The sequence below is a fragment of the Gasterosteus aculeatus genome, chromosome 15 (genome assembly GCF_964276395.1).
Source record: "Gasterosteus aculeatus chromosome 15, fGasAcu3.hap1.1, whole genome shotgun sequence".
Lineage (NCBI taxonomy): Eukaryota > Metazoa > Chordata > Actinopteri > Perciformes > Gasterosteidae > Gasterosteus > Gasterosteus aculeatus.
The window spans coordinates 19040403-19067108 of record NC_135703.1 but is presented as its reverse complement, the minus strand read 5'-3'; the positions used below and the strand labels follow the sequence as shown (position 1 = coordinate 19067108).

General features: G+C 50.7%; 1 protein-coding gene across 4 annotated transcripts; it reads right to left on the bottom strand.

Moving 5' to 3' along the window:
* Positions 1-3475: 3475 nt before the first annotated feature.
* dicer1 (dicer 1, ribonuclease type III) lies at positions 3476-25359 on the bottom strand. 4 transcript variants are annotated; one of them, XM_078089081.1, is made up of 29 exons: positions 25165-25359; positions 22736-22834; positions 21607-21801; positions 21359-21521; positions 21157-21287; positions 20697-20831; positions 20455-20615; positions 20201-20369; positions 18504-18976; positions 18271-18403; positions 16976-17218; positions 16728-16882; positions 16312-16444; positions 16159-16234; positions 15936-16075; positions 15608-15787; positions 15321-15534; positions 15071-15224; positions 14816-14998; positions 14338-14443; positions 13473-13648; positions 12342-13041; positions 10523-10675; positions 8162-8788; positions 7811-8066; positions 7100-7368; positions 6495-6657; positions 6329-6404; positions 3476-6144 (listed from the first exon to the last, which is right to left on the bottom strand). In XM_078089081.1, exons 3-29 carry the CDS (start codon positions 21718-21720, stop codon positions 5979-5981), a joined length of 5649 nt encoding a protein of 1882 aa, XP_077945207.1. In that variant the 5' UTR covers positions 21721-21801; positions 22736-22834; positions 25165-25359; the 3' UTR covers positions 3476-5978. The 4 variants fall into 4 exon arrangements, with proteins under 4 accessions (XP_077945207.1, XP_040055515.2, XP_077945208.1 ...); XM_040199581.2 differs by having other exon boundaries at positions 21607-21850; positions 25165-25325; XM_078089082.1 differs by having other exon boundaries at positions 21607-21835; positions 25165-25325.
* Between the last annotated feature and the right edge of the window lie 1347 nt (positions 25360-26706).

Below are 26706 nucleotides of genomic sequence, written 5' to 3'. Positions count from 1 at the left end.
CACATCCCATTTCACTCCAGAACTGTTCTTACGCTCGGTGATTATTGTTAAGAACAGATAAGACTGATTATTATGATGGGAAGACCAATGTATATATCAGTTATATATTATAGCATAAACATTAACAATGTGTGTGAACTTACACTTCAGAGTCAGCCTGCAGGACAGAGACATTTTCAGTTCACTTCAGAAAACCAACCTATAGCTCATTTTCAGTACTTTCAGGTTCCTTATTTATTATCAATGTCTAATTTAAAATGTACATAGAAGTGTGAGTGTGAGTGTGAGGTGATACCGACTGTTGTCAACAACATGCAATCGTATCCCTTCAATGTGTGTTATTGCCTGTCAAGGACTTTAAGAAATGCAGCTGGTTCTATAGCATGAGACACAACATTAACGCTGCCACCATCAATTATTAGATTATTCAAGCTTATTAAATGCTAAGATTTTCTGATTGAATAGATCTGAATTCTGGCTAAAACATCCAAAATAGAAAGAAATACATATTGAAGCTCTTCACATTTTTTTTGTGTTGTAGTTACATAAATGTCACATAAATGTTATTTATGTCAGATCAGCCCCGACCTCTTCCACCCCCCCTCAGCCCCGACCTCTTCCACCCCCCCTCAGCCCCGACCTCTTCCACCCCCCCTCAGCCCCGACCTCTTCCACCCCCCCTCAGGCCCGACCTCTTCCACCCCCCCTCAGCCCCGACCTCTTCCACCCCCTCAGGCCGACCTCTTCCACCCCCCCTCAGCCCCGACCTCTTCCACCCCCTCAGCCCCGACCTCTTCCACCCCCCCTCAGCCCCGACCTCTTCCACCCCCCCTCAGCCCCGACCTCTTCCACCCCCTCAGCCCCGACCTCTTCCACCCCCTCAGGCCCGACCTCTTCCACCCCCCTCAGCCCCGACCTCTTCCACCCCCTCAGGCCCGACCTCTTCCACCCCCTCAGCCCCGACCTCTTCCACCCCCTCAGCCCCGACCTCTTCCACCCCCTCAGGCCCGACCTCTTCCACCCCCCTCAGCCCCGACCTCTTCCACCCCCCTCAGCCCCGACCTCTTCCACCCCCCCTCAGGCCCGACCTCTTCCACCCCCCCTCAGGCCCGACCTCTTCCACCCCCCCTCAGCCCCGACCTCTTCCACCCCCTCAGCCCCGACCTCTTCCACCCCCCCTCAGCCCCGACCTCTTCCACCCCCTCAGCCCCGACCTCTTCCACCCCCTCAGGCCCGACCTCTTCCACCCCCCCTCAGGCCCGACCTCTTCCACCCCCCCTCAGGCCCGACCTCTTCCACCCCCCCTCAGGCCCGACCTCTTCCACCCCCTCAGGCCCGACCTCTTCCACCCCCTCAGCCCTGACCTCTTCCACCCCCTTCAGCCCCGACCTCTTCCACCCCCTCAGCCCCGACCTCTTCCACCCCCTCAGGCCCGACCTCTTCCACCCCCCCTCAGGCCCGACCTCTTCCACCCCCCCTCAGGCCCGACCTCTTCCACCCCCTCAGGCCCGACCTCTTCCACCCCCTCAGGCCCGACCTCTTCCACCCCCTCAGGCCCGACCTCTTCCACCCCCTCAGCCCTGACCTCTTCCACCCCCTTCAGCCCCGACCTCTTCCACCCCCTCAGCCCTGACCTCTTCCACCCCCTTCAGCCCCGACCTCTTCCACCCCCTCAGGCCCGACCTCTTCCACCCCCTCAGCCCCGACCTCTTCCACCCCCCCTCAGGCCCGACCTCTTCCACCCCCTCAGGCCCGACCTCTTCCACCCCCTCAGGCCCGACCTCTTCCACCCCCTCAGGCCGACCTCTTCCACCCCCTCAGGCCCGACCTCTTCCACCCCCTCAGGCCCGACCTCTTCCACCCCCTCAGCCCCGACCTCTTCCACCCCCCCTCAGGCCCGACCTCTTCCACCCCCTCAGGCCCGACCTCTTCCACCCCCTCAGCCCCGACCTCTTCCACCCCCCCTCAGGCCCGACCTCTTCCACCCCCCCTCAGGCCCGACCTCTTCCACCCCCTCAGGCCCGACCTCTTCCACCCCCTCAGGCCCGACCTCTTCCACCCCCTCAGGCCCGACCTCTTCCACCCCCTCAGGCCCGACCTCTTCCACCCCCTCAGGCCCGACCTCTTCCACCCCCTCAGCCCCGACCTCTTCCACCCCCCCTCAGGCCCGACCTCTTCCACCCCCTCAGGCCCGACCTCTTCCACCCCCTCAGGCCCGACCTCTTCCACCCCCTCAGGCCCGACCTCTTCCACCCCCTCAGCCCCGACCTCTTCCACCCCCCCTCAGCCCCGACCTCTTCCACCCCCCCTCAGCCCTGACCTCTTCCACCCCCTCAGGCCCGACCTCTTCCACCCCCTCAGCCCCGACCTCTTCCACCCCCCTTCAGCCCCGACCTCTTCCACCCCCCTTCAGCCCTGACCTCTTCCACCCCCCTTCAGCCCCGACCTCTTCCACCCCCCTTCAGCCCCGACCTCTTCCACCCCCTCAGGCCCGACCTCTTCCACCCCCTCAGGCCCGACCTCTTCCACCCCCTCAGGCCCGACCTCTTCCACCCCCTCAGCCCTGACCTCTTCCACCCCCTCAGGCCCGACCTCTTCCACCCCCTCAGCCCTGACCTCTTCCACCCCCTTCAGCCCCGACCTCTTCCACCCCCCTTCAGCCCCGACCTCTTCCACCCCCCTTCAGCCCCGACCTCTTCCACCCCCTCAGGCCCGACCTCTTCCAGCTCTCTTCCTCTTCCTTAATTATTTAGCAAATAGCCTTATTAAATTCTGTTTACCGCTGCTCCCACGTGTCCACTCCCATTGTCTTTTGATCCATCAGTGTATATTTTGATGGCAAATATCACACCCGTTCCCCCCGTTCTATTAGTGTTAGATCCACTTGGTTTGCTGGGAGGATCCACGGTGGAACATTTCCCCACATTCCATTGGGAACATACTCAACCCCACTTAACCAGACCCCCTTGACTGCTGAGCCGATGCTCCATCCAAACTCCTTTATTCTGGGTGTAGTCAGCATCCATTCAGCACGTCTTATAAATATCCAGCAGGTTTAGCAAAAAGGTACAATCAATGCACGTTTCCAGCTGTTGGGCAGTTCACGTCCCTCCAAATCATAGTTTGAGAAGCATTTCCTTCCTCTGGCAGTTGCCGAAAAATAGCATAGCATAATTGGTGTTGCCCGGGCGCCGACTTCCCACTTCCCTCTATTGTGGTTTTCAGCTCCTGTACTGAGAAGTGACCTGCTGACGTGGACAAGTAAGAAACGGAATGAACTCCTTACGGAAAGCAGGACGGACGCTTCTGATTGGACAGACCGGCGTTCATTAAGGCTGTTCAGTGTTCCGCACTCTGCTCTTCTTCTGGGACACTAGAAAGCATGAATCACAACACAAACATCTTCTGCTGACTCGCACACATCACACAACGTGAGCCTTGGCTGCCATGTGAATGAAGATCAGCAGAACAGAACCAAAGTGAGAGCATTACTTTTATTGTTGATATACTGAGCTACAATAAAAAAAAATCCAAACAAACATCGTTAAAGGTATTGATGATCCATAAGGTGCAGACCGCAAACCCCTGCAGCCCGGTACAGTATGAGTGAGCCCCCCAGTCTATCGCTCCACCCACTGTGCTGGTGGTCTGCGGCTGCCCCCCCCACTCCATCCCAACAGCACCGCCAGGGACGTCTTCTCCACCCAACACATCAAATCAGCCCAAACGCTGCTGGGGAGGGGCGCTGTTTGGGTGGGTTTCCGTTCCCTTAAAGCCCGGACACAACCAGACCCACTTCCAAAACATGGGCAGAACCGCTCTGGACCTGGAATCAGAGGATCGGCATCGGCAGTGGACGTCGAGTCAAATTGTAAGGAACTAATATTAAAATCGCTAAGTGACTTATTAAAGCTAAAGCGGCCACTGCATCGCCCTGAGGAGACGGTCCAACATCACACTCCTGTCCTCCGTCCTCTCACGTAGCTGCCATGTAGTACTTGGCCTCGGCTTCACTGCAATACATTTATCAGACAGCTGCTTCTCAGACCCTTTGAGTGGGGCCACGGCTGTGACTCACCATGCACCCACAGCAGGACAGGAGGGGGGTTGTTGTTGATGATGGATCCTGATGGATTCTGACTGACCCCCCCCCCCCCCCACACACACACACTTTAGCCCCAAACTGCTCGATTCTCACATGATAACCAACTGGCAGGTTTGGGGCTCTCAGGGGACTCGTCCCCCCCCATCGTATGTGCACTTCTGTTCTCTGCCCCTCTTCACACGGGGGGCATGAGGTCACGTATGGCGCCCAAGTGCAATCATCAATTGTGCTACATGTACAAAAAGAATTCATTAAAGAGCCAGTAGGAGAACGCATGGTCGGCTGGACTCCAGACCCCCCCTCGACCCCCCCGCCCCTTTACCTAAAACATACTCAACATGATGTCATGATATCTCCCTCAGACAGAGTGTGTGGGGCACCGCGTGAGTCCACGTCCTGGTCTAGTCCCCCCCCCCCCCCCCCCACAGACTTAATATGATACAAGTCCTAATTAATGTACTGAGCCTAAATGTGTGTGTGTGACCCCCCCCCCTTCTCTGAAGAGGCCGGTCACCTTCCCTCCGTGGTGGGAGGGGCCACATGCTGTGGGAATACTTGCCTCAAACCGTGTGGGACGTACGTCCCTCTGTGGGACAGAGTGTCGTTTGCTTTGAGGACATGAGACAGACAGCTGTGTGCGGGGGGCAGAGAGACGTCCGTATCGGTCTCCTGTTGTGAGGTAGAAGCACCTGCTGGTGGGCTGATCAGACTGGGGGGACAAAGGTCTCTTTGGACCCTCATGAGGACACTCGGTAGTCGAGTGCTGGTTCCGTGGCGCTCTGCATCAGTCAACCCTCTGTTGTTTGTACCCTGAATTCACAAACACATTCTCAACTGATCAAATGAATAGCTGGTGAACGAGGAAGACCCCCCCCGCCCCCCACTGTCGACATCGAGCACGGGGAGGAAGGAGGACACGAGGCTGCAGCCGGCCGGCCAACGGCCAACCAAATCAAACTGATCCAAAACAAAAACAAGAGGTCAAATAAAGAGGTATTATAGTTACAGTGCAAAAAAAGATGAGAAATTCAAGCTTAATACAAATACATAGCACCAAACAAAAAGAATATATATATAGAGACGAGGAAATGCATGCAATTAACTGAGGTATTCAAGTGAAAAGGGCTCATGGATGAAGGGGAAAGGACATTTAGCCAGAAGCAGAATGAGTCCAAACACACGGCGGCTCGTAGTGTCACAGCGGCATGAGGACACAAGACACAATCTGAGCCTTAACACCAGTGTCCAGAGTAGAAAAGTCTGTAGCACGCGGAATGCGTCCTCCGATCAGCGAGACATTTAGTGCACGAGAACGAGTCCAAACCGCCGACGCCACTCGCACGGACCTTCAGAGGAGCATGAACTACTTTAAATTACAGTCAGTGGGAATGTTGCTATTCCGTTTAGCAGTAAGGGGCCGAGCAGATCACTCACCTCTTGTGTTTCATATATATATATTTATAGACTTTGCTACGAATAGGATTTTGCTGTCAACACATTGTCAAAGTAACAGACCCTAATGGAATAAGTGCAAACATGATGAAGAATACCGTTTCCTGACAGAAGGGCGCGTTGTTTCCTTCTTCCTACTCCTCTGACTGAACTATGTACAGTCGCCCTCCACACAATAAGCAGGGGCCTCCTCGCATTGAACGGAGGAGGAGGAGGAGACATGGTGACCTGACACTTGGCAGAACGTTGATAAAGCACTGGTGTGATTACACGAAGCCGAGAGGGAAAGCAGAGATTGTGTTTGCGCAAAACAAGAAAACAAAACAATGAAATAAGATGTGAGATCAGTTCTGAGGATGCGTCACAGCCTCTTCTCCTCCCTTCCGCCGGCGCCAGTAGCTTCGGTGCTGATGCTGAGGGCTCAGTTGGTTTGGACCTGAGGTTGATTGGCTTTGAGGCTGCGCAGCGCCCGTCGCGCCGCCGCCGACTTGGCGATCCGGTAGCTGCGGCCGACTCCTTTGAACTTGCCCTTCCCGACGACCTCCACCGTCACCCGGACCTTCCCGTCATACGTCCTCTCTGCGGGGCTGACCGGGGGGACACGGGGGCGGTTAGTACCTCGCGCATCTCATGTTGCTGACAGAATGCTGAGCACATGCAGGACTATTATTGACGGTGGTCCTTTTCTCTCAACCCAAGTGGTTCTGTGCTCATCTACTTTCCGTCCTCCTTTATTCCACATTCCGTGTGTAGACGGGAGGAGGAGCCTACCTGAACTTGGCGGTTTCCGGCTCCATCTCCAGCAGCTCCCTCACAGGAGAGCGGGGCACGTTGGCAGAGAATTTCTCTGGAGGTGGAGAGGGAATGAGGGGGGGGGGTCACCACAAACACCATCACCACTGGCTCAATGAGGAATGCAAACAAACGCCCCGCTCACCTATGAGGGGCATCATCATCGGATAATACACCTGCCACACCGTCTCCAGGGACATGCTGCTGTCCATGTAAATAGCGCCGGCCAGCGACTCAAAAATGTCCCCCATGGCCTTAGGGACCTCGATGTCCTCCTCCTTCTCCTCGTCTTCTTCGGAGCGACGCAGCTTGTTGCCCAAACACACAGATGGGATTTCGTTAATCGGCATGATGGAACGCATGATGACTCCCTGTTGTGACGCTCAGGTTTTGTTTGTTTGTTTGTTTGTTGGTAGAAATGCCTCTAGTTCTCCTGACTAGACACTCGCTCTCGAGGACTTCCACCAGATCACATGCACATGCACATCATGTGCACAGCACTGAGAAAACATCCCTGATGCCTGCAGCTGTCCTGCAGATAAAGATGCGAGTGTTGCCCCTAACTGCCCTGATGGGGGCGTGGCCATTCAAGACCCAACCGCTGCACAGGTGTGAATGATTGACTCAGCAAGCAGAGCCGTGGATTGGCACCTATTTACAAACGGCAAAAGCCGGGTGCTGAGATTAAACCTGTTGGAACATTAAACAAAGGCGGCAGCTGCATTGTTGTTTTGTGGATACGGGACTCACCTCGGAGTCCATGCCTTGCATCTCATTCTTCTCCAGCTGAAACTGCACAAAGTCGTCGATGACGTGGAAAAGCTCCGGCGAGATGGCCTTGAAATACTTGTGGTAGTCGTACTTGACGGCCAGAGAAGCAAAGATGGTGTTGTTGACGAGTGCTGAGCGCAGGTCGGTCAGCACGCCGGGAGAGTGCTGCCGCGGGTCTTCATAAAGGTGCTTTGTTATGAGGTAGTCTAGAATTGCATCGCCAAGGAACTCCAGCCGCTGGTAACAATCTGAAGAGAAACAACAGGAAGCGTCGTACACGTGGCCGCCGTATTCAACATTCACGCTCTAATGGATCAAATGCCTTAAACCCTCAGACGATCATCACAAACTGCTGCTGAGTACAAACAGCCACACAAAGACCTCCAGGTCTGTGACTCCAGTGAAAGTCACCACAGCGTTAGATGTTGGAATCCTTCATGTAGGTCTGACTGTTTTATGAATGAAGGCTAAAACATCGGAGTTTGATGTATGACGTCGTTATATATGTGTATGTCGATATTATCCAGAGTTCGTTGGTCATCTTCAACAACGTGACACTTTGGATGAAAAGACAGACGGACGGATGGACCAATGGAACGGTGGACCAATGTGTGTGTGCTTGTTAAGTGGATCAAGGGGCGGACGGGGTGATGAGGACCATGTCATATTTAAAGTGAATAATCGTCTGACCTGTGATGGTGTTGTAATGGTAGGAAGCGTGGGTGAAGGCTTGCAGCAGGTACGCCTTGTTCTGAAAGGTGTAGTTGATCTTCCTTTCGAAGTTTTCGAAGCCGGAGATGAGGTGGTTGAGGGTTCGCTCTGCGTCTGGGTGGTCCAGCAGGGAGCGGGGCGGGATCTTCAGCCAGCCGTAGCTCAGGTCCCGGGTGGAGGTCTGACCGCTCTGCACCAGCGCTCCGGTCGGGGTCCCGCTCTCCAACGGCAACACCTGATGTAAAACCACAGTGAATAGCAGGGGACAGCTGGGAAAAGGGGAGTCGTAGGAAAGGCTCCCGTGGACTTGGCAGCTGGCACCGTGCTGACCTTGAGGCCCAGCGAGCAGAGGAACATCTGGGCGGCTCGCTCCCCACAGCTGGTCAGGTAACAGCCCAGCAGAGCCTCCACGCAGTCGGCAATGCTCTTGTCGGCGATGCACTGCTCCGTGTGCAAGTCGTAAGAGATGGACTGCTTGCCCAGCTCCGCGCCGCAGTTCTCCTCGGACGGGTTCCAGAAGCCCACCACGAAGTCGTCCTCCTCGCCCGCCTTACTGGGGTCCAGGTAGCACATGGCGTCCCAGGAGCTGTAGTCAAACTCCTCCGCGCTGGGCGCCGGCTCCGAGGCGTAGTGGGCCGCCGCCGGCTGGTGGCGCTTCCTTGGCGCCTTCCACTCGTAGGGGGGTTCCGTGGCGGTGGAGGAGCCCGACGCCGGGGCGGGAGGGGGAGGGAAGCCGCTCAGCGAGATCTTCTTACCGAACGCGCCGGATCCCAGCAGCATGTTGTCGATGAACTTGATGTGCTCCTTGTAGTACTCCAAGTCGTCCTCCATGTTGACTTCGTCCTTTGGCTCCTCCTTCAGCATCAGCTCACCGTCCTCGTCCAGCTCCTCAGCGTCTTCCTCCTCAATGTCGGAGTCGTTCTCAGGCTGCCCGTTCGCCGCAGGCTCCTCCGGGGCCTGGATGATGAACGCAGAGAGACACGTGGACCCCTTTAATTCAGAAGGGTTCATACGTAGAATTGACTCTAGGGCTACGGGTTCAAACGGTATACCGGGTTACGACTTTACCCATGTGTGGTACGCCATAACTACTGACGTGTGTAGAGATTGAGTCATGGTAATAACTCTATAACAACAATGAATAAGCCACAACAAACACGCTGGTTTAAATCCTACTTATCGGATCGATCCCAGTTTGTGCTTGTAAACGGTGAATCCTCAAAGACCACCAATGTTGGTCACGGAGTCCCACAAGGTTCTGTACTTGGACCGATTTTATTTACCCTCTATATGCTTCCTTTGGGCAATTTTATCAGGAAACACCGCATAAACTTCCATTGTTATGCAGACGATACTCAACTGTATCTGTCGATCAAGCCAGAAGAGACGGACCAGCTAGTTAAGACTTCAAGAATGTCTTGGAGACATCAAAACTTGGATGACCGGCAACTTCCTGATGAAGTTATCCTGATAGGCCCAGAGCGCCTTCGAAGCCAGCTGTCACGTGATACAGTTTTTATGGATGGAATTGCTCTGGTACCCAGCAGCACCGTCAGGAATCTGGGAGTTCTCTTCGACCAGGATATGACCTTCAACTCGCATATAAAGAAGACTTCAAGGACTGCCTATTTTCATCTACGTAACATATCAAAAATCAGGAACTTCTTGTCTCAAAGTGATGCAGAAAAATTAGTTCATGCGTTTGTCACTTCCAGACTGGACTACTGTAATTCTTTGTTATCAGGCTGCTCATGTAAATCTCTTAAGCCTCTCCAGTTGGTTCAGAATGCTACAGCACGTGTATTAACAAGAACTAAGAAAAGGGATCATATCACGCCTGTATTAACTTCTCTGCACTGGCTCCCTGTTAAATCAAGAATAGATTTTAAGGTACTTCTCCTCACCTACAAGGCACTTGCTGGTGAGGCACCGTTGTATCTTCAAGAGCTTGTAACACCTTATTGCCCTACAAGGCAGCTGTGCTCCATAGATGCTGGTTACTTGTTGTTCCTGTGGTTTTAAAAAGTAGGCTGGGGGCCAGAGCCTTCAGTTATCAAGCTCCTCTTTTGTGGAACCAGGTTCCACTTTCAGTCCGGGGGGCAGATTCGGTCAGCTCTTTTAAAGTAAAACTTAAAACTTTCCTCTTTGATTGTGCCTATAGTTAGGGCTGGCTCAGGTTAGCCTGATCTATGTGATGGTGGTTCTATGTGATGGTGGTTCTATCTGGCATCCATTGTAGTCTGTCCATCAGGAGACGGATCCTCCTCTGACGTTCTCCCTAAGGTTTCTTCCCTTTTTTCCCTGTTGGAAGGGTTTTTCCTGAGCCCATGTGAGGGTTTCGGGACAGAGGATGTCGTATGTGTACAGACTGTAAAGCCCTCTGAGGCAAATTTGTAATTTGCAATTTTGGGCTATACTAAATGAATTGAATTGTGAGCAGCAGTGGGATCACTGAGTTTAGATAAACAGAGAAAATGTTCGGCGTTCTCTGAATTCTTCAGCTAAATGCTTTTCTAGCTGCCTTCATTGTTTCAAGTGCTACATTAAGAGAATATGATCATCATCTTACATATGTATGTAAAGTGAGTATAGACCAGACTCAAACATGATGTGCAGCCTGACAGATGAATGCATGAACTCTCATGTCCTCCCTCTGTTCCAGAGAGGAGAAGAAGCACGAGGTCCACTGACCTCCTCCGAGTCCAGTTTGTCCGGGCTGCTTCTGTCCTGGTTGACCACGTATCCAGGAGGCAGCCAGTTGACGGGGGGGTCGAAGATGGACACCACCATCCTGCTGGGGAGCCCCTTCTTCTTCCCCAGACGGTACAGGTTACAGTTGCTCACCTGGAGGAGAGGATCAGATGAAACCTACTTTAGAACGTTTGCTGTCTTCCTGGACATTTAAGTGATGGAAACTGAGGGCTGACCAATGAAAAGATGCACGACCTGTGAATGGACTCAACATTCACTCACTGATGAGATACCCTTCAAGGGACCACCTGCCCATCAGTTCCACCCTATGCCCGGCTGAGGGGTTAAACGTCTCGCCACAAGAACCACCGAGAGTCACACCAGAACTTTAGTTCATTTGGAAATCATCATTTTAGACCTTTAACCAAAAATCCAAGAGGATTAAACCTGACGTTAAACAGACGACCGTTGAACAGATTTGGTGCTTTTCAAGATCGAAACACAAAAGGACAAATCAATGTTTATTCAAGTATTTTAAGGATTATGTTAATTTATGTTCTTGTGTAAAAGAAGAAGAAATAACAGATTATCAAAATACTATCTCACACACTAAGACGTTTTTATTTACTCGCCTCTTTTGGACTCACATTCATTTTTCAATCTGTTGTCTTGTATATATTTCATGTCGGTTATTGTTGACAAATATATTTGTGTGTGTTGTACTTTTTAATGCTGTCATATACGGTAGTCCAGTGCGCTTGCTTGCGTATTGTGGGTTATACGGTAGTTGATGTTATGCCTGTAAAGGGAGACACACGGTGATCCATTAAAATAATGCATTTATTTACAAATTCCATTTTAAATTCATCTCATAGCACTTGGTTGTTTTTTAGCTGTATACATTTACTTAACTTAATGATGGTAATCATTTAATGAATAAGCTTTAAGTGAACATGGGGGTGAGTTTGTGAGAGTTCTGACGTTAAAACAAATCCTGTTAAATTTTCTGATTTGTATTTTTCTTTTTTAGAAATGATGTTCAAGGAGCAACCTGGACTTTCTGTGAATTTGCAGTTGTTTCAGAATAAAGGGTTGGAAATTAAAGCTTTTTAATGCAGTTTAAAAAAAATCAGATTCATCAATTAATCGAAGAAATAATCGACCGATTGATCGATTATCGAAATAATCGTTAGTTGCAGCCCCACACACACACAACAGGTGCTACCACACACATTCACACCACAGTCACAGCTGTGGTGTGAATGTTGGGGCGAATTGCGTGGCCCAAAGACACCTCAAAGGGCCATTTGTCTGATAAAACTAATACAATGACCCCTGAAAAGCCTCCCTGCGTGCTGCTTGATGATCGGTGCACGGACACGTGCACGAGCCGCCCTTTACAGCAATGATCCGGGGCTTGTTACTGTGGATCAGCATCACGCAGCACACAGTACAAGCACAGCACTTCTAACTGCTCAGGGAAGAACCAGCGCTCTAATGACAGAGTTTACACCAAACTGTACCAATAGTTCTAAACCAGAACATTTTCTTTTAAATCAATGCCAGTAAAGGGAAGGTTCATAGTCTACAGCGGATCAGCTCAGCTGGCAAACAAAGTCCTTCGGCATGTCGGTGGAAACTCAAAAATGAAAAACATGTAGGATGGAAGAAGCTGCAACTGGAATATTTGTACATTTCTAATTATTTGCATGTTATATTGTTCCGCTACGTTACCCGCTACCACCGTGTCTCAAACCCAATTCCCAGCACACTCGTCTGATTCTCCGTTGTCCTCATAACAAGCGAGGCAGCGTCTCACCTTCTTGCTGCGCATGTAGCTCAGGCGGCCCTCGTGGGCATCGGGGTAGGTGCAGAACAGGTACGTGGTGATGGCGTGCTTGAGGAAAGAGTCTCCGAGCATCTCCAGCCGCTCCAGGTTGAAGCCGTCGCTGGCGTTGGACAGGGTGAGGGCCTGCAGGATGAGGCCGGGGTTGGGCCCCAGGCTTTTGGGGGAGTCTCTGGTCGGGGCCTCGTGATGCGGGGCCGCGGCCGGACGGGGAGAAGATGCTGCGGGGGCGTCGGGACCCGTTGCTGCCGGGCTGCAGACTGAGGTAGCTTTAAATGCGTGGTGCCAGGTCCTCCCTGGTGTGCATCCATCACTCGGTGGCGGAGGGCTGTGAGCTGAGGTAGTGGTTGGTGCCCGTCCAGGGGAGCCGAGCTGCGAGCGTTGGCAGTTGTCATGTTGGTGAAGGGGCTCCTCATGCATGTCGGTCACTAGGGCGGTGCCGTTGGTTAGATTCCTCGTGCACGTGGCTTCTCCGGGCCCGGGGGCCGCTTGGGGCCCCTGCTCGGGCTGGGGGGAGCTGCAACTACTGGGGCGGGATAGCGGATCGCGGTCAGGGCTCTCAGTCTCTTGGAACGGACAGTCGGCCTCGTCGTCCTCGCTGCCGGAGTCGGATAAGGAGATGAACGCTTTGCTGTCGATGGATCTCTTCCAGCCAAAGTCCAGGTTTGGGTACCTGCAACACACACAGACACACTGTACTGACTTCCAACAGCGCATTGGCCGTGATTCTTACTTATTCACAGTTTAGGCACGGATATACCAGCATAATGGGTTATACATTCACATGCAGCATGCTCTGAATTTGTATCGTCGACAAGTGAGGTAGCAAACACGCAGCTGTATGGAAAGACTTCATACATGTGAACCACTGCAGTGAAAACCTTTCTTAAACCATTGGACTGTTCCTGGCAAAAAGGTGACAGCTACCAGTGAACCAGAAAAACGCTGCATAGCGTACAGTTTAATACAAATACAGCTGTTGTCAGTATTTACTAACGTACAGCAGCTGTGGAATCTCCTCATTTATTCTTACAGAGAGCAGGTGTCGTGTGACTCTGCAGTAAGCGTCATCAGGAGCTCATGTGCTGTGTTAGGGTTGGGCACCTGAAGTCGGGGGGCAGTGTCTGGGCTCCCACTCCGGCTTCGCTGGCGGTCTGGGCCCGGAGCTCCTCGGCGGTCAGGAGGCAGTGGAGGCGGTAGAGGATGCTGGGCAGACACACTGCTTTCCTCCACAGCGAGGCGGGGATGGGGTGGATGGCACACAGCTCTGGAACCAGGATCTGATAAGCGCAGCAGCAGGTTAGACGGGCGCGGTCGCAGGGGGGCGCATGTCACCTAAAAGTTCTACACTATCTGTGCAATGATTCTGTCCCTCGTTTGTCCCGGGAATGAATGCAGACTTTAAGCGCTCCAACGGAAGACAAATGCCCAGATGTTAGGGGACTTTTTATTGATAACTACACTGGATTTGAATCTGTGCAGATTCATTCATTACATAATTAATGCATGTTAAATAGATTAAAATACGTTAAAATTTCCCCTAAATTCGCCCGCAGCTGACAGACAACAGACAGGCAAAGTACGGCGGATATTAACGCGTCATGATGACGTCATCCACCAACCCAGGACGCTCGTATCGGTGCAGCGGTGGTTCTTGTGCACCGACTACGGACCGCGACGACCATTTTACGCTGCGGCGAGTTTGAACGTGGCTTCGTTAGTTTAGCTCAGCTGTCAGCAAAATGACTAAATGTGACTAAAAATAATATGCATGCAATAATATGCAAAAATAGCTGCCAAAATGAACACTGCTTGGGCAAGACCCTTTCTCCTGTAGCTGGGACGACGGCGTGCGAGTGATGTGAAAGCTGCACTGAGCTTTATTCCGCCCCAGAACTCCCGTACAGGAATTCTCTCACTGAAAAGGAGGAGGAGTTTCCCCCCCTGGGAGCACCACAGTGTCCTTTACCTGCTTGTTCTGCAGACTCTCCCACTTGGCCTTCCTCTTCTCTGCACTGCTGAGGGGCAGTGCTTTGCCCTTCTGGTTCAGGTGGCGAGGAGTTAACAGGTTCAGTCTGAGAGCGCAGAGGAAGCCGGTCAGAACGCCGCGCACGTACAAACCTCCTACAGCCAGACTCAATGCAAAACGCAGATGCACAGTTATTCACTACTTGCGCTGGTCTCCCACATCAAAAACATGGCAGCTTAATTACCCACAATGCAACGGGCTGCAATGAGCTCGGTGTTGCAGTTCTGTTAGTGGCAGCTCATTTCTCCTGGAGACAACTAGCCTGCAGGTCTGGTTCCATCATCATTTAAACACACGTGTGCTCTGGTAAAGACTTGCATGGATGATGACGTTCCCCAACAGGCCGATGGGAATCCACCTGTCGAATCATAAGAAAAGACCCAGCTACATCTGCGTGCCGGGCCGCCGTGCTGCTGACCTGGAGGAGGTGTGGTCCACGTCCAGAAGCGGCTGGTTCAGGTTGGACAGGTCAAGGTTGTACTTTGTTTTGTAGTACTCGGCAAACGTCTCGTACTCTGGCGACGGGAACTTGCTGAGCGGCGTCAGGTCTGTGTACACATCGGCGACGTAGAAGCGGTGCGGCTGGTCAAAGTTCCGGTACCTGGGAGGGAGAGAGAGTTTGAGAGACGCCACGCCGCATCAGCAGCGTTCACAGCAGACGCCACCGTGGTACCTCGGAATGATGACCGCATCCTGGTAGTCCTCCAGCTTGAAGGTGAAGGGGTTCTGCTTGGTGTACTGAGTGGTAGGAATGCCCGTGCGGGCCTCAGACCTCTCTATGTCCTCCATGAACATGAAGTCCATGTCTAGAATGTGGGAGTCTCCAACTGAAGGAGCCAAAGAAGCGGCAGACGCAGAGGACACGGGTGAGAACCTCGGCACGGCGAGCCGTCCTCCCGCTGCCCTCGGAGGGTTCTACTCACCGACGTTCAGAGGCAGAACGCAGTAGGCAGAGTCGGCCAGCGTGGGCTTGAACTCCAGCGCGGGCTTCTCCAGGCGCAGGATGTGGGAGAAGACGTACTGGTGCAGGCGCGTGATGAGGTCCAGCTGCGCGCCGTCCAGCGCAAAGCCAGACTTCTGCAGCTCGATGGAGATGGTCACCTCGCCCGAGCGAGTGTACACCGGGAAGTGCGGGATCTGGACAGAGAGGAAGCAGCCGTGAGGGGAGGACGGCGGGGACACGGAGGTGTTGGTCTGGGCCGCGGCGTACCCGAGGGATGGGTTTGGCGGTCAGGATGCCGAAGCACCTGGTGGTGTCCTCCGGTGGGTAGAGCTTCCTCCTGCGGAAGTTGAGTTCATCAGGGAGAGGCGTGGTGAGGACCATGCCGATGACGTACAGGTAGTAGGTCTGCTGGGACACAGCGTAGCTGTCCCGCAGACACTCGGGTATCTGAGGAGGACAAAGGGGCCGAGCGTTTAACTCCTTTCTATTGTTCGTGTACGTTCACCTCAACTGGTTTAAATCACGTCCCCTTCTTTGCTTTAGATGTAACGCGTAACCCGTGAGCTACAGGTTGATCACTGGACGAGTGTCTTACGGCTTTGGGGTAGCACTGCCTCCTCTTGGTGGAGCCGGGCCGGCCTGGAACGTTGGTCTCTTCCTCATCGTGGAGGTCCAGCTCCTCCTCGTACTTCACCGTCTCCTTCCCCACCGGCATCAGGTGATCGTCCAGCTCACCTGGGAGGAGAACGGGAGGACAGAGTCACGCAGGCCCTACGGCGGCTGACGGGGGTTTCACGTTCACACATCTGTGGTTCTACCGATTTTGTGAAGCTTCTCGCAACATAGAAGTGCGACTGCTTTCTCTGCCAGCCGGGCGCAGCTCATTGTGGGACCCTGTGGAAACAGGGACATGTTACTGTATAGAGAAGTGGTGCCAGCGCGAGGAGGACGTAAGCGTCACTACAGCTCACCTTCAGAGGAACTCGCAGAGGGGAGTTGATGGGCAGGTACAGAGTGGACTGGAAGCGCTCGTCCTGCCTCTCAGCAGTTTTACACTTGGGTGCTAAGTGGGTGAACGGGTCACTGGGCAGCCGGGCGCAGTACCTGAGCACCACAGGCAGGTGGACCCCAGGTACGCAGGGGAGCGTTAGAGATGAGGGCACAAAAAGCCATTGCGGGAGGATTTAATTAGTCTTAGAGCCCATGTGACCGTTACTAGAAAACTTGACGTAAAATCTGTATATCCAACAGTTTGAAGCACGATGCTTCCATTTACTTGCCTCCCATTTGATACTTAGTGCACAGAATGACCATTTCATCAATACCTAATGTGTCTTAATAAATACAATGATAGCCAACATCTAACACGGCAGGAACATTCTTCTACCTGTTGATGTGTCCGATGGCTGTGTTGATGGTGACCCGAGGGCCTCCGTCCTCAGAGTGCAGGACGTAGGGTGGAAGGACGTCGTCATCGTCCAGCACCTGCTCCACTTCAAACTCACTCACCTCCACCGTCTTGGAGCACTTGTTCCTTAAGATCTGCTCACAGGTCAGAGGGGATCAGCACCTACATTTCTCTGCACATTGTTGAGACAATCAACCACTAGCTGACCCAAAGAGACAGACGGTCACCTTCTCAATGGCCTTGTAGGTGGTAAGGTCATCTTCGAAGGTCCTGGTCCTCTCACTGTCCGCCAGCATGATGTAGTTGGAGACTGGAGCTCGGGCTCGGCCTTTGGACTGGACGTAGGACCTGTACTCTGCAGGCAGGTCGAACCGCACAACCAGGTTACACTTGGGGATGTCCACGCCTTCCTCCACGATGCTGGTGGCGATCAGCAAGTTGGTTTCATGAGCCCGGAACTTGCGGAGAACCTAGAACAAAAAAGAGTGGGTCTAATAAAGTCTTTGATCCCAGGCGTGAAATGACATGACATGACAAAACAAATCAACATTTTCTACAAAATATACAAGTTTCCCACATTGTTTTATTTATGGAATGCAATGTTGTCTTGTGAGGGTGTGAATGGAACAGGGGACGGACAGAGACACTTTGCTACCACCATGTAGGGCTGTATAGGACAACGTCACATTTCTGTTGTGCGATTATTGCACCAACATCTATTGCGATATTATTGCTATTTTTAGACCATTTTATGACATTTATGCAATGATAACATCATGACAATATAATAGCATAGTAATAAAAGCTATTTCAAAGTGCTAACAACGTATTTGTCAGAATAGACATTAGAATCGGAATGTGAAAAAAATATATCCTATATGAATAAAAGAAAAAAACAGTAAGTGCAAGAGACACTGAGCGGGCGAAGCATCGGGTTTGGTGCGATTCAGTCGGGTTCAAGTAAATGTCAGCCGGGGAGGTTTAACGCGGGGCTGCGACGCGCTCCGCGGCTGCAGGTACAGAGTCTTATGTCGTCCACAATCAATGAAGATTGAAAAACCATTGCGGAATGCTCCTCTCTCACGCTCTCCTTCTACAATAATTCACGTTTTATTAATGCACATGACTAATTCAGCTTCTTTCAGGGAGTTTTTTTGTGCTTTCTCCCCTTACTACTCACAATTATCCTGACGTTCTCCCTCAGGTTTCTTCCCTTTTTTCCCCATGGAAGGGTTTTCTTTTTTGGGGGTTTTCTCTGTGCCGATGGTGAGTTTGGGGACAGAGGATGTTGTATGTGTGCAGACTGTAAAGCGATTTTGGGCTCTACAAAATAAAATGAATTTGAACTTCAGCGTGATAGGTCACGCCCCCTTTTTGACCAGAAATAATCCGCGTTAAGAGCGTTGGACACGACGGAAACATTCGCCACTGCACCTTTAGGCCCGCCTCCAAATGCTCTCATTGGTTGAGGGACGTGGAGCCCCGCCCCCTGAATGCCCGTGAGGGACTCCTGCATGCTCACCTCCTCCTGCTTCCTGAACTCCACCTCCATCTGCTTGTTGCGCGGCTGGTTCTTGCCGATGCTGTGGCCCGTGATGAAGTTGCTGCTGATGTAAGCCAGCTCCGGGTCCTGCTTCCCCGCCTCTTTGATCAGACTGAGGAGTAAACAGAGTCAGCATGGAACCCCTTTCACCAGGGTCACGGTTCTGGTTCGCTCCACATTGCAGCCTGAACAAGAGGGTGACGCAGACCCACCGATTGAGGACGACAGCTGTGTAGCGCCTCTCCACAAAGATGATGCCACACAGGATGTTGGTGAAGGGCGAGGGAAAGTTGGCCTCGGGCCTCTCTTTGGCCTCCACCTCCTCGTCCTCGTCTTCGTCCTCCGAGTCGCTCCACGACACGTAGTTGTCCTGGTTGCGGTTGTTGTACCACTCCACGCTTTCAAACTGCTGCCGCTCGAAGGGCTTGTACTCGTGTAGGATCTCGAGCAGCCGGAGGACCTTGGGGGTGACGAACTTGAGGTCCAAGGAGGCCGGCGAGAAGTGCTCCTCGCAGAGCGCGTGCACCTTTCTCAGGATGGTGTCAGTGAAGAGCAGAAACTTGCGGCTGAGCTCCTCCTGCTCGTGTTTGATGTACTTCTGGAGCTCCCGCACCATGATGCCCGCTGCCTTATCGGCACACCAGGGACCCAGGACCTGCAGCACGGCCCGACAGTCCCCCAGGACCTGGACAGGACACAGACAACAGCAGCTGGATTTGAGTTTTTTTCTCTCACTTACGGCCTCAAAGTCTTCAACTTTAACTGCATATTGACGCGAGGAAACCAGCACATCAGCCGTTATCCTCATCACCAAAACGTGAGCTGTACAGGGCCGGTGGTTTCCAGAAGCCCGGGAATCTTCCCACAACATTGAGAAAGAACTCAATGCATTTGGACTACAGGGACCAGACTCTAAAGAACATTCCACGTACACCTTGTTCTCCCAAAAGCCCTGAGAAGTAAGGAAGTATTCTGGTCATATCCACTGGTGTCTAATGCTGCGTTCACACCAAAAGCCAAGCGAGTAGATTCCACGTAAAGTCAATGCACAGAGGCATTTTAAACAGGCGGCGCGATAGTCGCGGCGTGTGGGAAGCTAAATATTCCAACTTTGGGCGAAAAATTCACCCGACGTGGTCTAGTGAAAGCCAACCGGCGCTGAGATGCTCCGCTCGTCATCGCCGCCGTCCTGCAGCCACAGCGTGACCGAGAGACGCCGCCACTGAGCCGACACAGCGGGTCATCAGACCGGCTGCTGGTCCGCCTGAAGCCGCAGTCATCTCCCCGTCTGCTCCCCGGGCAAAAATGTGAAAAAGCCATGGGTTTAAAGTGTAACGTAAGTCGCTTTGGATAAAAGCGTCTGCTAAATGACCTGTAATGTAATGTAATGTAAAAGTAACGGATATAAGCCACGCCCCCTTTCTGGCGGGATTAATGAAGATCAAAAAAATGGGAATGAAGCAAAATAACTACAACTGGTCAGGCGAGCAAACTCGAGTAAAGCGTGGCGAAAATTCACTTTGCTTTTGGTGTGAAGCAGCATAAGTGACTTTTCTGCACACGTTGCAAAGGGAGACAGTAAAATAACATTATGACTATTTAATAACAGCATTAGTCTGGGTTATTTGGAAGATTAGAGGCATCATTTCAGCATTATTGATGATAGTTTGGAAGTGACCACATATCCAACATGTTACAGTATCACCACAGCGTCTACAGCAAAACCATTATGTTACAGACGTGTGAATTAATCCCTTGTTGTCCCGTTTGTGGTGGAAGAATACTCGTGTTTGTAAATCATAGTACACACACTCATTTGAATGGAAAAAGGAGGTGAAAATCTTCCAATAGTCTCAAATACAACAACAACAACAACAACAACAGGTGAATGCGGGCTTGCAGCTGGGACCTGTTTGGAGATGAACGTGGGGTCGCGGTCCTCTCTGCCAACACAGAAGTTGCAGTCACTCAGGAAGTAGAGAGCGTCATCCAGCTCCGCCTGCAGACAGGAAGAGAGGCCGCTCTTATCCGTGTAGGGGCCACAGTCCAGCACCACTTCTCTGGGCTGAGACGCGTATCTGAAACATCCAACAGCGTTACTGCCACCGGCCTCCAAAGGCATCAGGTACGTCACCTGCACCAGACAAACCTCCTGAGTCCTACCTGTCCAGCACCACAAGGTCCGTGGCCGTTTCAGCGTTGCTCCTCAAGATTCTCTCCAGGTTCTGGATCTTGTGCTCCAGTTCTGACGGGTCACACTTCCCGTTGAGGATGGAGGCTGTGAGGCCCAGGATGCGGGGGCTGCCCGGACAGCCCTCAAACAGCTGCACACAGGCAGGGGAGAGCAGGTCACTCAGAGATCACTTGGGAAAGAAGGTAAATTTGGCGTTGCACCAGCAGCCCACCTTCATGATGTCACAGTAGGGGTGGTCTGTAATGGCCAGGTGGCAGTCATCAAACACCACCAGGTTGATTTTAGACAAAGGTAAGAATTTATTCCTCAAAATGTGGAGGAAGATGTGGCAGGTCATGACCAGCACCTGTACGGGAGATGGAGGAGAAGGAGCAGTTATTGACCCGTCACCAGTCTGTGGAGCACATTCAGGGACTCGTCATCCCGATTCCTCGGTTCTACTGATTAGAGCTTGAACGCTGTTCATTAGCTCATAGCTCCTGTGTTGTAAATGGGTCTCACTCTGCTGATTTAAACACCGATCGATGACTAGAAAGCAGCAATGCTGATTGCTACTGAATGTAGGCGGAGGATCAGCAGTAAACCTCCATTTCACACACGACGGGTAAATAATCAGCAGTCTACATGTGTGCCCAACATGTAGGTCTGTGGCATGAGAATGATGAGCACACCTGATTCTCCATTATTTCTTCCCTCCAGCGTTGGTCCGTCCATGACGAGGTCTCCTTCACGTCCGTGTACTCTCCCACTTGCAGGTCAGAGTGAGTCCTGACTGCAGCCGCTTGCTGAACTACAGACACAGCTGCAGAGCACAGAGAGGATCAGTGACTGGGAAAGATACAGAGAAAGCTCCGTGACCATCGAGTACGGTACCTGTGTTCACCAGGAAAAACGTCCTCTTTGCCTTTTCATTGTAATGTCCCCGGATTTGGTGGGAGAGCTCCTTTGTTAGAAGTACTGCAATAAAGGTCTTCCCTGAGCCAGTATTCAAGCAGACGATAGTATTATGTTCAATAGCTGCTTCAAGAAGTTCTACCTGTGGAGGAAGGCACAGGTGAACACAAGAGAAGAGCGACGCACAGCCTTTGATGCTCACACATGCAGGAGGACGCCCCCCTTACCTGATATTTGCGAGGCGTGTAGATGTTGTCGTGGATGGCCTCCTGCTGCCACGGCAGCCCGAAGAAAGGCCCCATGGGTGAGGTGGCAGGGGTGACAAGCTGCAGGCCTGCCATGCTTCAAACAGGTGGCAGTGGGGGGGCGGGGGACTGGGCTGCTCCTGTTGTCCACTTTATCTCATTTCATCACCCAGTTCACTGGCAGGGGAGGTGAGAGGGACGATTTAATACCCTACAGGCAGAGGGGCTGCCACATGGTTAGAGGCACATTACTACGGGATTTACAAAGAATTCACTTCATGTATAAATGTCAAATCAAAATGCACAATTTACATTTTATTGTTACCACAGAAATCCTGACACGTCGAGTTAACCAGTGTTCAAAGCAGGTGGTGAGGAAATACCACCTTTAATTCATTACATTTGGATTCAGAATGTTCACCAGCAATTGCCGCAGAGAGAAGTTTGTACTTTGGCCTTTACAGCTGATACTGGTAAAACTGTTCACATCCCATTAAAGGTTTTCCTTTCTTGGTTGAGTAGTGTCTTATTTTCTCATTTATTTGGAAAGGTTTCTGATTTCTCTTTACTAAGCATATCAGATGTGGACTGAAAACAGAGATAAGACAATGAACAAAACGTGGTCCTGTGATTAGCGTGATCTTTATTGGTTTTAAGAACTAACTCCTTAGAGCACAAGCCGTCCTGAGAGCAGCTTGATTCTATAGAGACTTTTCAGAACAGCTCTTTGATCGACTGGTCAAACTTTGTGCACAGCTTGTTTAGATTTATAAAAAGCATTATTCAGAGTTTGTTTTGAACATGTTTAGAAATGTGTGTTTAGAGACAAACAGCAGCTTGTTTGAGATGATTTACACCATTTCAACAAGAACAGATGGTTTGGAACCAACTTGGACCACATTTACGATGTGAGGAGAACTTTTGTGGAACCAAACAACAAGTAGTTGGAGCTTCTTTCATAATATAATAACAGCTTGTTAAAGGATCTTGAGTCTGGTTTATTTGGAGCTTAAGAGTAGCTTGTTTAGAGCGGTTTGTCTGCCACGTGGCAACAGGATGAGATTATCCAATGACAATACAATAGAATCAATGGTTTAAGAAATATACTTACAGGTAATACCTGGGACCTTCTGGATGAGCAGACAACACTTAATCTGGGCTTCATGATCATTTCACGCTCTTTCAACTCCTGATGCTCCACCACATTAAGCTGGAAATAAAAAACATCCACGTCACAGCAGATTCTTCGCATTCAGTCGGGTTAGCTTGGTTTCCACAGACTGCATCCGGTACCCATGTGCTGGTATTGTGCACTAACTTCTAACTTCTCACCTACACACAAAGGGGAGTGTCAGGGCTGCTGTGAGCACAATGAGAATGCTATGCTACATGGAGCAGAGGTAGAAGGATACATCACCAAACTGAGAAGAGCCTTTTGAACTATTAAGGCAAAGTCCATAATCGCCTGACCTCCCTGCGAGTCCCGCTGAGGTCAGACCAGGCAAACATATCTCAGCCGCTTGCTAATCTCAAAAGTAGAAATTGTACACAGAATGACTGGTCTTCAGTCCGATCTTGCTTACACAGCTGAACTCTGTGATGAAACACTTGCTGTCGGGACACGGTAATAGAACATTACATTTCCTTTTAAATGAATGAAAGGGACTTTATGCATTTAGCGCCGCATAGCGCTGTTAAAAAAAGTAATGTCTAGTTTATGTATGTAGGAAAAAGTTTCAGAACATAAGAAGCTTGATTGTCAAATGAATCCCCACCACGGTCACCTGTAATTCTTATTGGCATGCTATCATCCTGCAGATTCTCATGTAAAACCTTGTTTTAAACTGGTACCGTATGCTAAAATGCAATACTGGAAGAATATTGACATATGCAACCTGGACTTTAACCTGACGAGGGACCAAGTTTGCGCACTTTCAGACAAAACCTACCACACGATCTAACTAACCCCTTTAAAACTGAGATACAATTAAGAATCACATCACCTGAAAATGATGGTGAAGAGTGGTATCTGTCAGCGGCAGAAATAAACTTCATTCTCCCAACACTCACACACATAGTGGCATCATCAACGGCATCCTTTAAAGCAAGTCAGTACGTGACAGTAGAACTTGAGTGACATACTTGAATGAAAATGCCCCAACAGCAGGTTCAAGATGTTCCCAACACGACCACAAAATGTCAAACTGCTATGACACCTGCCATTACATCTGCTATGACACCTGCCATTACATCTGCTATGACACCTGCCATTACATCTGCCATCACATCTGCTATGACACCTGCCATCACATCTGCCATCACATCTGCTATGACACCTGCCATTACATCTGCCATCACATCTGCTATGACACCTGCCATTACATCTGCCATCACATCTGCCATGACACCTGCCATCACATCTGCCATCACATCTGCTATGACACCTGCCATTACATCTGCCATCACATCTGCTATGACACCTGCCATCACATCTGCCATCACATCTGCTATGACACCTGCCATCACATCTGCCATCACATCTGCTATGACACCTGCCATCACATCTGCCATCACACCTGCCATCACATCTGCCGTGGCCCCTCAGTTTAGTACAAGGAAGCCAGGCGGGGGAAGGCAGCTCTAGCAGGCACACACCCTGCGTCATATCATTGGCAGTTTCATTAAGAGTGGGAGGCTCAATGTGTGAACACCGACCAACATGCCAACTCAAATTGTGAACACAAACGTTTAGTTAACTTTGCAGTTACTAGCAGACACCATGCTGAGTAACACTGGCCACATTAGCTTGCTAGTAACTAGGCATTTCAAGTTATTAGCATTGAGCGAACTTTTAATAAACATTACCATAACGTTAAAGATATTAAATTAAATATGAGCGGATACTTGCTTGACGGGACTTTAATACTACAGAACAACGAATCCTGTAGGGAGCATTGGCCTCATTGTCGGTGCTATAACGCTAGTATGAACAGGGGGATGCTAGCTTACACTAGCTAATAACGTTAACATGTCCATATGACAAATGACTGAGTGCGTTACTTTGCTTTAGGCTGGCAGGGACTCTATCGTACGGACAGGCTGAAGTAACCACATAATGCCTCGCAGTCTATTAGCCTCTAACACAGCGTTAGTGACCAAATATTGACATCGCGCTGACTGCAATGGAAAACCTCCTCAGCAACGTAGCGTTAGCATAACCTAGCATGGCTAGCGCGTAGTACAGCTGACGGATTGCGCCTGTCTGAACCCAGTTATCGATCTATTCTGCTAGTCAAAGACATGTTTGTCTGAGCGCGGTCGCATGTTCCCGACTGCGCGACTAACCGCCAAACTGAAACACGGCTTCCCCTTTAAATACATACAGCATTTAGCTACACAACGTCTGGGCGGTGACTACAGCCCCCATGCACCATCACCATGTCAGCCAGCTTTAGCTAGCAAGCTAACACCTAGCAGGGCCAGCGCGTGCAACAGAGTAACGTTATTTCACAAAGTATGTGACCTGGTAGGGAATCTCACCTGATGTTTGCTTTTCAATTTACAGTCAGGCCTAAAAACTACTTGTAATCGTTCCTAGGATATCCGCTGCTGTCGCTCTCGCTCTAGCTACTCGTTCCGCGGTGGGACCCCTTCTTTTCACCCGGGCCTCTGCTACGCCAAAAGATCTACGTAATCTGCGTGACAACCAGCGGTGACACCGCACGCTGTTTTACTAAAGCGAAGGAGAATATCTGCTCACAGTCTGGAGGTTCCTCTCACTGGACAGGAGAACCCGGTTACTGACCTCACATTATCTTATTATATTAGAGCAGCAAGGCACAACAGCTCATCTGTATATATATATAGATACTATATATACATATGTATATAAATACATGTTATTCTGTAAGTATAATATATATATATATACATATATTTACAGAATAACATTTGTTTAAATCAACACTTCATGGCACTTGCAAAGGACATATACTCTCTTTTCGCATGAACACATTTCAAATTTCTAGTGAAAAAGAACGTTGGGGATCCCTTATGTTAATAGAGAACAAAAATGTGCATGATAAGCATTTGTTAATTTTCATATTTTACTGTTCGCAGATGTTACATATATATTGGCAGATTCATCCATGTTTTTACCATGTCCGATCAAAGGGCAGCAGACGCTTCACTGCCATATTTACAAAAACCTCCTGAATGTGTTCAGCCGCGCTGAGGCTGTTCAGTGTTACATGATGTCCTCTAGATGGCAACACACACACACACACACACACACACACACACACACACACACACACACACACACACACAGCACAGCAGTGGAGCGGTACCAAACAATAAATGATCAGGCCTTAAACATCTATGTTTAGTAAAGAAACAAAAAATGAACAGAACTAAAACTGAAATTGTGGTTCGAGGTTCATGTAAAGCGACCATTCAAAATAAATGGTGACCTCATAATAACTACACTAAATATTGGTAGTTTTAACTGCTCATTTCAGCCGTTTCATACATGAACTGACTGCAGATCGCTGACTGACATCTGCTAATATTGAAGCAGTACGCCGCACTCAGCTAAAACTATTTAAAATCCTCTGAATTGTAGAACTCGTACAAGTTAAGACGAGACCGGGTGCAGAGAGAACGCTTGTGGCCGATCTCACTAGAGAAGCCAGAGATGCTCACATTCTGAAGGCTGTCCCTCACTTACTCAGAGTTCCTCTGGGAGGTTTCCTCCATCACGGCTCATCTAGGACTCGTCCAATACGCCTTGATGCTAAAAGCAACTCTGAGAGTTCCCACAGGGTTTAGGTGTTCGCCCCGGGCTCATCAGGCTGTGAGACTGAAGCAAAGTGGGGCCTTTTCTTCTGGGTTGATGAAAGAGAACAAAAAGCTTGATGGAGCTTAGAATGCTAATTATCTGAGGTTTGTCTCCACGAGCCTCCTGCTTCCCGTAAAAACATTGATACGGCGGCTTGCAGCTAACAGTGCAAACTGACATTTCCTTAACCTCAAGACTCATACAAATACTCCCCAGATGAATCAGTCAGTTCCCCTGAATCC

Bases quoted from the DNA above. Each gene is read 5' to 3' on its own strand.
- dicer1 (XM_078089081.1), bottom strand. From the start codon at position 21,720: ATGGCAGGCCTGCAGCTTGTCACCCCTGCCACCTCACCCATGGGGCCT. The intron at 16,445-16,727 runs GTAGAAGAATGT...TGTGGTGCTCAG, and splicing joins GCCATCGGACACATCAACAG to GTACTGCGCCCGGCTGCCCA. The intron at 15,788-15,935 runs GTAAGACACTCG...TGTCCTCCTCAG, and splicing joins GGCAGTGCTACCCCAAAGCC to ATACCCGAGTGTCTGCGGGA.